Source organism: Thermobia domestica, chromosome 3 (assembly GCF_964235325.1).
Source record: "Thermobia domestica chromosome 3, izTheDome1.hap1.1, whole genome shotgun sequence".
NCBI lineage: Eukaryota > Metazoa > Arthropoda > Insecta > Zygentoma > Lepismatidae > Thermobia > Thermobia domestica.
This window is the reverse complement of record NC_137456.1, coordinates 36,689,953-36,703,617: the sequence shown is the minus strand read 5'-3', so window position 1 is coordinate 36,703,617 and position 13,665 is coordinate 36,689,953. Positions and strand designations below refer to the sequence as shown.

General features: G+C 36.0%; 1 protein-coding gene across 2 annotated transcripts in view; it reads left to right on the top strand.

Moving 5' to 3' along the window:
- The window catches only part of LOC145680284 (putative inorganic phosphate cotransporter), a 73,442-nt gene that overhangs the window by 39,543 nt on the left and 20,234 nt on the right, over window positions 1–13,665 (top strand). For both annotated transcript variants that reach the window (XM_081750643.1, XM_081750642.1), the window contains exons 2-5: window positions 1,746–1,993; window positions 7,191–7,439; window positions 11,225–11,312; window positions 13,341–13,570. In XM_081750643.1, the coding sequence (XP_081606769.1) occupies window positions 1,778–1,993; window positions 7,191–7,439; window positions 11,225–11,312; window positions 13,341–13,570 (783 nt within the window). In that variant the 5' untranslated portion in view covers window positions 1,746–1,777. The remainder of the gene's footprint in view (window positions 1–1,745; window positions 1,994–7,190; window positions 7,440–11,224; window positions 11,313–13,340; window positions 13,571–13,665) is intronic.

Sequence of the window (13,665 nt, the reverse complement as noted above, 5' to 3'; positions counted from 1 at the left end):
ATGTATATAGAGCAAAAATGATAAGAGATAACGGAAAGCAGTTTTATGGGATCGTCTAAATCCCGTATTTACAATGAAAGTAGTAGAAATCAAGCTCCTCCGACTTTAACGTGAAAACAATAACAGATAACGAGAAGTGGTTTCCAGTAATCTATTAAGAGTCTCAAGAATACAAATGCTGGATTCAATATTACACATGCAATTCTCAATCACTCTAAGAAAGTAATTGGTTACGCGCATCAGACGTAAAAGACCTTAATCTCCTTATTCATGTTGTTAGAGATTCTGTCTTCAATTACTACGTACTGATTGAGGGAACTCTTCTTAGCAAGTTGAAGTCTTTCAACTTCTGAGTATCTATCAGTAGTGTTGGCACCCGACCATTAAGGAGAACCCTCCTTCCTCCTAGTCCCGAAGCGCTAGGGTACCGGATTCCACGATATGACCAAAGTCCAGCAAAATCCGGAATCTTCTGGAATTTCAGACGGATGTCACTTCTTCCCGGCCCTGCCTACCTCAGATTGTTCAACAGTTATGCTCAGGTGCCATGTACACACCAACATCCACCTTCCGTATCCAATGGTACCTGTTAGTCGTTCTTTGTAAAATCAACCGATGTCTCTAATTCCCTGATGGGTTTGGCCGAATTCACCCACTGCTATTGACTATAACTTACATTACTAAAAAGGGACTGTGAAGGTAGTCATTTACAGTATGTAGCATATAGCATCTATAACTACTCTAAATCCAACATTTTCGAGAATCCGGGAATGATCATACAACTAAATAATTAATTACATTCACTTAACGAAGTAAGGAATAATTGAACGATGAATGCATTAAAGACTCTTTTAAGAGATTCGACTGACTAATATATTTTCTACTTGGTGATCGAATTATCATTATGAATTAAAATAGAATATTACCTAGGTATATAATAATAGAAACAATGTTCACACATAATAGAATATTATTTCTTGCTTTCTCTAGATTCAAATTACCATTGTGACTCAATGTTCAATCGCAGAAACAATCTATGCAGGTACATTTTTCAAAGTAACTAGATATATGACAAGTGGATTTTTTAAAAACAATTTAAATAATAAAATTTGGATAAATTGCCAAAATTGTCCAATAGTTGAATTGTTATAAAATTCAGATAATAAACTGTGAAAGTCTTCTCAATCTGTGCATCCCGCTAGTTCTAATAAAAGACTAGTCATACCATGTCTGTGCTATCGCTAGCCTACCTGTCACTATCTGCGCCATCAGGTATTACACTTGCAGCCAATTTGCCTGTTTAAAGCTACTACCCTATACTGATAACTAGAGCCGGATTTAAGTTTGGCAGGACCCTAAGCTATTGAAAGTAATGTGCGTCTTTAACTGTCGAACATTCCTTTGTTAATGCAATACTCTAGGCAACTCTTACAAGAGAGACCCCAGTACTTACCGATACATCATACGAACCTACACAACACAATATTGTAGTTTTATTATATTTTTTTATCTTATAATTTGGAAATGTACATCCACTATTTTTTTTAAATTGAGACTCCTAGAGTATGGAGCCCTAAGCTCTAGCTTATTTAGCTTATATTTAAATTCGGCACTGCTGATAACAATTTTAAGTGATATAGGTGACAAAGATGTCTGGATCTGATAAATTACAAAAACCTCAATTGATGTAATGACAAGATGATGTATCATTATTTGTTATTATTATTATTATTATTTCATTTCAGAATGCCTTGGAGCACGACATATCGTTACCCTGATGCTTTTCTTGGGAATGGCCAACGCTTATGTGATGAGGACGAATATGTCAGTGGCTATAGTAGCCATGGTGAATCACACAGCGGTTCTTAAAGATGATGATGTTACGAGTGATGAGTGCGCAGCAGAGTTGAAGAAAAACGGAACTTCAGACGAATTCGCAACGTCAAATTCGTCAACTGACTTCTTCGATGAAGACGTCTCATTAATAGAGATTGTAAGTAGCCAAACTTTGTAATTATGCTCCTCTATTTTGTGCTTTATTACTCCTACAATATCATATTTTAATTTAAGTTTGAGTCAAAGTATGGTGTTCATGTTGCATAGGTAGTATACATTTCCTTGGATATGTCCTCGTATGTCACGGGCTGTTTCTCCATGCCGTAAGCGTGGGTGGACCACCGATTGCCAACCTGCGATATCTCGTCAAAAAATGGCGGCCCCGCAACTACGAACGCGGTGGACTCACTTCCATTTTTAAAATTATAGCACAAGCGGCAGAGATACGACGAAACGCCAATGAAACACAAAATTACTTTCCCAAAATATGTAAAATTACCTGTATATAAAGGTGACTTTAAAAACATTGCAAAAGTACGCGACGGTGTCGCGAACCACCAATCTTATGATTACTAGGCGCGCGTTCTTCCGACTTCGCCTCGGAGGAGATGAAGAAAACCTCGCTTGTAGAGGGATAAATCGTTGAGGTCTTTTTAATTTGGCCAATTAGAATGTTCCTTTAACCGTGTTTATTCGACGATAACCATTTGGGATCAGATAAAATGCGTTTGCCATATAATTTTATAGTAAAATGACGTGTGTCTATTTACTTTATTTCATAGTTCTCCCATATTCACTTTCTAATGATTGGCGACCGTTGCCATCTAAATTCATACAATTATATGCACTCGTCTCAAGACTTTTCACTTCATGATGTAGAGGCAGGTTCTACTCTTGACCCCCAGGAACTCACTTTAGGAACAATTCGTTACGAAAAAATAATATATAATAATAATCGGATGTACATGACTGGCGATAGTTCGTGTTGGTCCGTTCGCGATTCTTCGTTACGAATCGAAGGAGCGCGGACCAAAACGAAGTCCTCGCTGCGACGCGGTGGCAACTTTAACACCCCGACGCAAGATATCTGTTTCGACTCGACGAAACCCTGCCGCCAGTGGGACACTAGCAACAATACCTCTGCGCGTTGCTATATCGACGATTGACATTTACCAGCAAGTGGGCCAGTAGGTATTGACGACGTTTATGGCATGGGATTATAAGTTTAATTAATAACCGACCACTGTGTCCCATAGTCCATCAAGTCACAAATAATTAGTTTTAAAAGCATGTAGGAATTGAAACCACAACCCCCCCCAGGAAAATAAGGAAAATAGTCCCTATTGTAGCACATTGAGGAAACATTAAGAGAACAGATTACTTATGCTACATCGGATTGTTCACAGAAGAAGGAGAAAAAAGTGACTGATTCGTTTCTATCGGAACAAATTGAACTTGTAGCTTACAAAGATATTAAATCCCGCCACTATTGATCATGCTTCATGTGATGGCCATTGAACGAAATCGCAGTTTCCCCTGCAGCAGACTTCGTTCCAACTGCAACAAAGGTATATTCTCCCACTCCTGCTTGCAGGCTTCCCAGAGATCATTTACAGGCAAACCCGATATAACAAAAGGTGCCGTTTGAGAAATCCAAAAACACAGTAATTTATGGGGTTAATATATTGATACTTAATTATAATATCTTCGAATGGAACAGTATTGATACGAGTTCAAGCTTCCATGCAACGGTAGAAGGCCAGAGATGTTTCTCCCGAGATACCTGAAGCTTTGTCCTGATGCAGTTCCATATGATAGGTCCAGTCGCCATATAATACTGGTACTTCGTCTCCGTTAACTGTAGATAGGAAGTGTTCTACTTGGTGTTTTATATCCACTTTAGATTCGGAACTTACACAAGAAAGCAAGAAACATTACACAGTACTTTAATTAGAAAAAGTGATTAATTTTTTCTTGCTGCGAAGTTAGTTTTGGTAGTGAAGATTTCATAGGGATGACTCTTGCGTGAGATCTTGGGAACATATGCAGACATTTTTAGCTTGAGCAGTTGCTAATGTGGTGCGTGACGCGCCTAAGTATGGACTAATGCTTTGATACCTCACCGATATTTCAACGGGAGCAGGTCGAAACTCCCACATCCAAAACTCCCACACTCAGAAAATGTCAAAACGCCCACACAAACGGTCATAACCCCCACACAAATGGACAAATCTCCCAAATGCACGAACGGTCATAAATCCCACAGCCAAAACTCCCACACAAGTAAGCGGTCATAACCCCCCAATTCCATAACTCCCACACAAATGGACAAAACTCCCACACATAGCAACGGTCACAATTCCCACATAATTGGATAAAAATCCTACACAAACGAACAAAACTCTCACACGCACAAATTGTCATAACCGCCACACAAATGGACAAAAACCCCACACAATCGGACAAATCCCCCACACTTTGAAATGATCCTAGTTGCATGTCTTGTAAGTTTCACACGCTAAAAATAATAAAAAGAAGTCCAAAAACACTTATGATCCAAAGTGGATAAGGTGAAAGGTGGACAAATCTCTTGGACTTTGGATCATAAGCGTTTTTTACTTCTTTTTATTATTTTCACCGAGTGAAACTTACAAGACGTGTAACCAGGATCATTTCACAGTGTGGGAGATTTGTCCGATTGCGTGGGAGTTTTGTCCATTTGTGTGGCGGGTTGTGACAATTTCTACAAGTGGGAGTTTTGTCCATTTATGTGGGGATTGTGACCGTTGCCATGTGTGGGTGTTTTGTCCATATGTGTGGGAGTTGTAACCGATTCTGTGGGCGTTTTGACATTTCTTCGGTGTGGGGGTTTTGCCGTGGGAGTTATGACCGTTCGTGCATTTGGGAGATTTGTCCGTTTGTGTAGGAGTTATGACCGTTTGTGTGGGCATTTTGACATTTCTTGATTGTGGGAATTTTGACCGTTCGTGCATATGAGAGATTTGTCCACTTGTGTGGGTGTTTTGACATTTCTTGAGTGTGGTAGTTTAGGCTGTGAAAGTTTTGACCTAGACCCATTCCAACAATAAAACAAATGATAAATGTCAAGTTCTGTGCGCGCTTAGAGAAATCTTCAACGGAAAGATCTCAAGTCTTCAAGAAAAGGTTTATGGAGACATTTGTATCAATCCTTGCCATGCTTTTATGGGTGTAATAAGACGTTCAATACTAACAGGAAGTAGTAGAAGGTAACGAGTCTCCAGGTCTTAGAACAACTGAAATGATTGGGGAATCATTTTGAATGACCGCAATGCAGGTCTCACAAGGGAACATCTTATATTGATAGTAGCATTGCCCAATCAAACAATGTGCAGTCGATAGAGGAGTGAAGAAAAGTGAGAGATCCAAAGTTTTACGGGCCGACACCCAGAAACGCAGGAAATAGAGAGGAAAGAAGGATCTAGAATCATGTGAAGATAGCAATGCAAAAGATACATTGACACAGAAAGAACTTCAAAATGATTAAAGTAATCAAAATGACATTTACAAAATAGTATAGTAAGTTAACATTGTACCCACAGACATGCTCAATAACACCATATGTAATGCAGTGTTGCCAACTGAGCACAAAATGAAGTTTTGTTAAATTGCACTGAACACAAATTATAACATCTAGAAAAATCTAATTAAGAGTAGAACCATACCTGTGAAGTCTTGATGTACAGTGTTGCCAACGTTTGAAGATAGGCCTATATGAATTCCCATATGAATCTTGGATGTAGAAGAGTACATACAGTACACGATTCGAAGTAGTTTAAACCAAAATATGAGAGCACAAACCAGAATATAATCACTGAAGTACGAAAATAAGAGACGAAGCAGTGTCGAAGCGGTTTTGCCCAAGTGGAAAATCAGAATAGTATCAAACACAATACACAAAACTGAAATGGTGCTTGTACTTGGATTGACAATTGATTAGCAGGCTCACGTTTCTGATGCATGTAATATTGTAGCACCTCACACATTATTGGCAACACCATACAATACGATTTCACAGGAATGGCTCTACTCTTAATTAGATTTTCTAGATGTTATAATTTGTGTTCGGTGCCATTTAACAAAACTTCATTTTGTCTTCAGTTGGCAACACTGCATTACATATGCTATTATTAAGCATGTCTGTGGGGACAATGTTTGCTTACTATACTGTTGTGTAAATGTTATTTTGATTACTTTAATCGTTTTGAAGTTCTTTCTGTGTCAGTGTATCTTTTGCATTGCCATCTTCACATAATTCTAGATCCTTCTTTCCTCTGTATCTCCTTTGTTTCTGGTTGTCAGCCCGTAAAACTTTGGATTTCTCACTTTTCTTCACTCCTCTATCGATTGTGCATTTTTTGATTAAGCACTGCTACTATCAATATAAGATGTTCCCTTATCAGGGTACTATCAGATCTCGTGGGAGTGAAAAAATAGATCGTTCTCAAAAAAAGAAAAAGAAAAGTAAAAAGAGAGTATGACAAAAGCCCATCGAGTAAAAATGCACTCTAAATTTCCAAACATAGGACAAAAGCCCACCAAAAGTGTTCTTCTTGGCTAGAACAAAAGACCACTAGATATTTACGAGTAAACTTGTGCAATGTATATAGGAAAACAATATATGCATTGAAAGTATAGCAAATTCAAAATTCAACAAACGCTTAATTTACTGAATACAATTACAAAATCAACAAAACACTAGATTACTAACATGATATACAACACAATATGTATACAGAAAGCAACACATGATTCTTACATATACCAGTACACCAATATATAGTACTCTCGTACAGTACAATAAAATCTGCTCATTAGACATTACCCATTGGTTAAAATCTAATTGTGTAAGCAACTGAATAAAAAAAAAAAAAAAAACTTGGAATATCTCTTGTACTGTACCATTCCTCATGTCACAGCATAAATTGAATAGCATGTTACCTAATTTTGTATGTTCCTTCTTTCTTCTCTTTATACTATACGAGTGATCGCCAAATCGTTCATCACAAGCTACTAATAGCTCGCGAGGACATTTTCGCTAGATCACGTTAACGCTCCGGTTGGCTAACCTTGATTCCTTGACTGATTCCTCAAAAAACAAATGTAAGATGGTTTTAAAGTTGGTAATTCTTTTAGTTGGCAGCTCACAGTAAAATTTAAAAATGGTATAGCAGCTCAGAAGCTTTATAAGTTTGGGCTATGAAAATTGTTTTACAAAAATTGTTTTGCAAACATATCCATATTTTACAGTCATTACTGTATAGAATAATACAGGAAAGTCTTATTTTTAAACATGCTATTAATTTTCTTCCAAGATCGAAGACTCTGATGGAGAATTTGTGTGGGATAGTCGCCTTCAAGGATTTATCCTCGGCTCCTTCTTCTATGGATACGTGGTCACCCAGATTCCTTTTGGATTATTGTCCAAAAGATTTGGAGCCAAATATTTCTTAGGAGTTGGGATGCTTATCAACTCTTTGTTTGGTCTTCTGGTTCCTATTGCTGCACAGAAAGGTGGCTATGGAGCCCTCATTATTGCCAGAGTTATACAAGGATTGGGAGAGGTAAGGATATTTACAGGGTGTTTCAAAACAACACCGACAACGTTTGGGAGATGATTCTTGACACCAAGATAAGACAAAAAGTATAGACTAACCTGGGTGCGCAAATGCTTCCTTTCGGAGTTATAGGTTGCCGAAAACATGAAAAAAAAAGAACTTTTAAGGTTTATAGCTCCAAAACTATGCGACCTACCATAGTAAGGTCAAGACTCCACTTAGGAACTAATATGTGCGCTATCCAAAAATACATATTTCAGAATCCTAAGGTAGTTACGTAGCAATTTTTAACAAGGGAGTTTGGCTACGGGTATATAATTTGAAGTACTCACCAACTACCTCTATAAAAATTGTTGCAGAAGTATCGCAGGATTCTGAAACTTAGATATTTGGATAGGACACATAATAGTCCCTAAGTAGTCTTGACTCGACTACTACTATGGTTAGGTCCCATATGTTTGGAGCTATAAACCTTTAAAATTCATTTTTTCATGCTTTCGACAGCCTATAATTCCGAAAGAAAGCATTTGTACACCCAGGTTGGTCTATACTTTTTGTCTTATCTTGGTGTCAGGAATCATCTGCCAAACGCTGTCGGTGTTGTTTTGAAACTCCCTGTATAGTATATTTATAATTCTAATATTTCGCCTGTTATAGGCATTTGAATACTAATATGTCTCAAGTGCTTTCCACAAATTTATGAAGCATGACTTTGAGGTAACTGATTTAAAAAGATCAAATGATTTCTATGAAAAAGGATGGAACTACCGTTTCGGCTGCAAAGAAGTGATTAAAGCTGGTCAATTTCCATCATTAAGCGAAGTTTGGAATTGCAAAATCTTTGAGTTTAACGTCTTACAATTATGTCCTTTAGGCTAAGGGAGCGATAATTAAAGCAAGTGAATGATGATGAAAGTATTGGTGGAATGAGAAACTGGGAGGAAACGGGAGTACTCCGAGAAACCCACGGACACAATGTTGTCCATCACAAACTTATTTGTCTGCAATCGAAGCAGGGACCTCACACACCAATGGTAAGCGCTCTATCACTGAGCCACCGTGCACCTAGTTTGGAATTACACATGTAGTCTTGGTATTAATTGCAAACTATTAGTTTTAGCGAAAAAAGTTCTCTAACGAATACATACGAGGTCTGTGCAATTTACATACATCATTGCTGATCATCATTACAGTCGCCTTCAAAGTACTCCCCTTCGAAAACTACTCATATGCACCAACACAAGTGACTAGTCCATTCATCAAAACAATTTTGGAACCTTTTTTTTCTCCTAAAATAGCCATTAGAGATGTCATATTACCATTGTTACAGCAAAATGAATTCTTTCAATGCTCTCTATATCTCCAGGATAAAGAAAGAACTTGTTGGAATTAGGTCAGATAATGCAGGGAGAATGTTCAATGGGTACTTATTTACTGGCTATATATTTTCTCACGGACAGTTCCATCTGACCTAGTACACGGGACTATTTTTACATACACCTTTCTTTTGTCAAGATTATCAATTAACATCTTTCTAATTATTTTGTTTGGTCCGCTATGCTCTGTACAGTCTAACTAATATTTTAGCGCATAATTAGACTAAATTTTTCGTTAGTTCTACTTGTTATTTTCCGCCCATACCTGTTCTAAACGTTGATAACCTTCGCACCAGAAAAAAAAAAACATTTAATTATACACCACCAATCTGCCACGCGTCACCACAAACATTGGTGTGAAATACTAGAATATAAACGTACTGATAACTTACAGAGTTGTTTGTACAGCACTGCTTCCGTGCCACAAGTTCGCAATCTTCATTGTCTGACCTCATACATTGCATATTCTCTATATTCACCTATCCAAATGAATACTTTTTACTAAATTATGTAAAAAATGAGTATGTCTTTTTATGCTTTTGTTCAGCTCTTAACTTACCAAGTAACTATATACTTTTTTTTTTTTTTTAATTTGAATTTTTCGTTCTGTTCTCCTCTATAGAGACAAGAACTTATTGAAAGTGAGTGTCAAACAATCTCTCTATATACGAGAATACTTCTCAATTATGTGTTACGCATAATTTGATATCCAAGGTTACGAAGAATACAAGCAGCTTTCAAAATCAGGACAGTGCAGAGTAATAATGGGACAAGTTGTTGTATGTAATATTGAAAACTATAGATGGATACTGCAACATCTATATAACTTACAAAGTTAAATCGAATTAGGATAGCACAGGGCCATATCGGGACAGATAGCATGTAAATTATTTATAGTACCGTGGTTCTCAACTGGAGTATTATTCAGTCCATAAGATATGTCGCAAAATTTTAGAATTTAAGAATAATGAAGAATTTTATGATAATTAGTTAAAATCAATTTTGAGGCAGACTATACAGTCAACACTTCAAGCGGCAGCATTAATGCTCAGTACTACATTATAGAGTCATTACATTAGAAATACTTATAGGGTTACCTTATTATAATTTATAAAGGGTGTTCCATAAATAACCCAACTTTTGAGTCCATAATAACATACACATTTCACGAAATTAAGTAATTTACATATTACATATTTACACATTTTTGAATTGAATGTTACATGTGATTATGTATGAAATATGATATTACTCAAATGCCCTCCTCGACTCTGCAGGCATACTTTCGATCTTTCGATGAAATTTTCTCATAACATTTCGGCATATTTGCACCTCCAGTTCTGAAAATACAACTCTGAAATTTAACAATCAGTCTAATCACAAATCGACTTATTCGGTGCATTAAGTTAACTAAAGCTTTCCACGGAGTTTGCGAACAGTTTCTGTACAATATTCAATATATCTGTAATACCATTTCACTGTGACAATACGTCGTGAAGCCTTCCATTTCTACCTGCACAGAAAACAGTTGATGATCATGCGTGTATAGGCGCTCTGTAACTGCTAACCACAAAACCAACAGATAAAAAGTCATGTAACGGTTCAGTACTGCCAACTTACTAAAACAGAAATGACGGGCATTTCAAAAGTTGCGTTGTTTATGGGACACCCTTTATTATTACCAATAAAAAATAAAACAATTGTATCGTGAAGTTGTGGGTATTCAGTAACTTGTAACGTCAGACAAAAATTTGGGAACAATTGGCTACTCGATGGACATGACCATTTTCGTTTCGTGTCTAGGATCTTCTGATCCACAGTCGTTGCAAAATAACTTTGTATTTTTCTGAAAAAGCTGATCTAATAAGCTAAAGATTAAAAGCGTCGGCTACTCTTTAAAATAACATTTCTTTTAACAGTAAATGTAATTAGTAAATGTGTTGATCAGTGGCGGATGTTAGCACGGGGCCGGGAAGTCTAGGACCACAGTTTTTTGAGTAACAAAAATAGTTCAAACTATTATTTATATATTTTATGAAAGTTTATATTAATCTCATAATATACCTATCACAGTCTGGGTTCTGGCTGCTCCCTAGTTTTTACCTTCTAAATTCACCACTGGTGTTGATGAGTATATTATAAAAGTCTTCTATAACTCTCAGAAATGATGTAATCGATACAGAAATTGCCATTATATATATATATATATATATATATATATATATATATATATATATATATATATATATATATATATATATATAACTTTGTATGGATAAAGATTTCCGAAGTTTTGCTTAAAGTGTCAGATTACTTTTTCTAAGTAACGCATACTCAAAAAAAAAAAGAAAAAAAGTAGAGGATGAACATTATATCCTTAAGAATTTTATTTAGCTATAACGACTTTATTTTCAGGGTCCAATAGTGCCGTGCACGCATACTTTGTTAGCAAAATGGATACCACCCACTGAAAGAAGTCGAATGGGGGCATTTGTTTATGCGGGTAAGTACACGTAATAGATTTATGAACTTTACACAAAGTACACGTAATAGATTTATGAACTTTACACAAAGTACACGTAATAGATTTATGAACTTTACACAAAGTACACGTAATAGATTTATGAACTTTACACAAAGTACACGTAATAGATTTATGAACTTTACACAACGTACACGTAATAGATTTATGAACTTTACACAAAGTACACGTAATAGATTTATGAACTTTACACAATCAGATACGTTTCAAACAACTTTCAACATATTTCTCATATCATGTATATTCACAAAATATGCCATAGGTAACTTGGGTATGTTGTCCCAATATGTTATACAGTACGTAGATATGTTCAGTTCATTACTGGGACATCCGTTACTTATTTTGTGATCTGCATAGTAGGTTAGAGAGAGCTGAGGTATACCAATGTCCTAATAGCTTCACCTATGATATATGACAATATGGCACTTATGACAATATGTGCATTTATGTCAATAACTTACTACCGAAGTGAGCTTAAAGTGAGCTAATTTTGCTACCGAAAACCTAAATATTTCTCTTTTCTTCATGAGATGGTACAGTCTTCTTTCAATCTTCCACTTTATTGAAGTACAATGGGAATAGAAAATCCATTAGATTCTCAATACCATAAATCAATCCACTACGGATTACACAACATATTACTCGAGACTAGCTACAAAATTGACCACTAAGAAATCATGTGCACTTTGTCATTTCATTGCGCATGGAAATAAATCATCTAAATTTGCTTTACTTACCCAGAATTTAGAATTAGAAATTATCAACCTAATCCTCGAGAAGTAGCTCTCATCTATGTGGAAAATAATCATTTTCTTTTCAAAATAACTGACTTAAAATAATTTTCTCTGATGAAGATATTTATCATCCACGGTAATGAACTCAAAGTTAAGACAGTAAATGAAATAATGCCTGAAAATTGCTTTTACTATGTATTGTATGGGTCAACATATTCAGGAAATCGGAGGTTTGAGATCAAATGACCTGTTTGTGGGAATCATGTTATGGGCACTATGTATTGTAATTTCACCTTTTGTTTTATTACTATCATTCATTTATTAATGGTTTCCTTTAGAGCTACCTCATAGCGTAATAGTTAGCGTTTACTCCTTTGACACAGAAGGCCCAGGTTCGATTCCCGATTGGAGTTTATGTGGCTTGGGTCTTAAGTTAAGGCGTAGGTTCACTTTTAATTTAGGCTTTGTGCTGAAAAAGGCTCAACCAAACCAAACAAAAGGTCATGGTCTCTTCTGTCTTAAAGGAGAGACAAGTTATACATAAACTCAAAAATAAATAAATTACTTAATCTGAGAAATCAGGAATTCAGACTTAACTGTACTTTTTACAATCTTGGATGCGAAAAAATCTGAGCGTTGAATATTATGTACAGTCAATAACAAAAGTTCTTCCCTTTGATGAAATTGGTTTCGTAAATAACTTCAGTACAGAAGGACAATTTGAGTACAGTTTTCAGTAAATTAAAAAGAATGTACTTTCCTATACGTTCTAGTCATATGTTCCAGCTGTACTACACTTATTCCCAAAATGAATTTTATAAAACGAAAAAAAAAAAAAGACTTTTGTCGCTGACAGCACAAACCAAAATATTATGTTTTGATATTAAAAATAATGTTGCAGTTCTGAGCTGGCCTAATACTGAAAAAAATAAATTTAGGACGGTAAAGAGTTTGCAGATGAAGCCATACTCCAGAATAGGGTAGTAGAAGGATTGTGATTACTTCGTCAAAGATAATAAAAGCCGGAAAGTTTCTGCATTTCAGCAAATCTTTAAGGATTGCGTAGTAGTCCTACAAGTAGATTATTGTAGTTCAAATGTCCGGGAAATCAGAATTACACTAATAATGTAGTTGCATGAGAACTAGTCAAGACAAAAAGTACAAACTTTCGATGATAATCAAAATCACACAAAGAAGTATGAACAACAATAACAAACGACAAAAAGTAATTTTGAATGTATTTCCTTGCTTTTAGGTGCCCAGTTTGGAACTGTTGTTTCTATGCCGTTAAGCGGGTTGTTGGCAAGATACGGCTTTGCAGGCGGCTGGCCATCTATCTTTTACGTGTTTGGTATAGTAAGTTTAATTTGGTCTGTGGCGTTTCTTCTCTTGGTATATGAAGATCCCAGCTCACACAAATCTATTTCCGAGGCGGAAAAATCATACATCATGAAGTCTCTTTGGGGAACTGAAAGAGTGTCCACGGTAAGTCAGTACAGTTGTTTGTAAAAGAAAATAGAAAATAATTCTAGTTCTGTGTCCAAACTTATGCTCTTTTGGGCTGAAGGAGACAAATGATC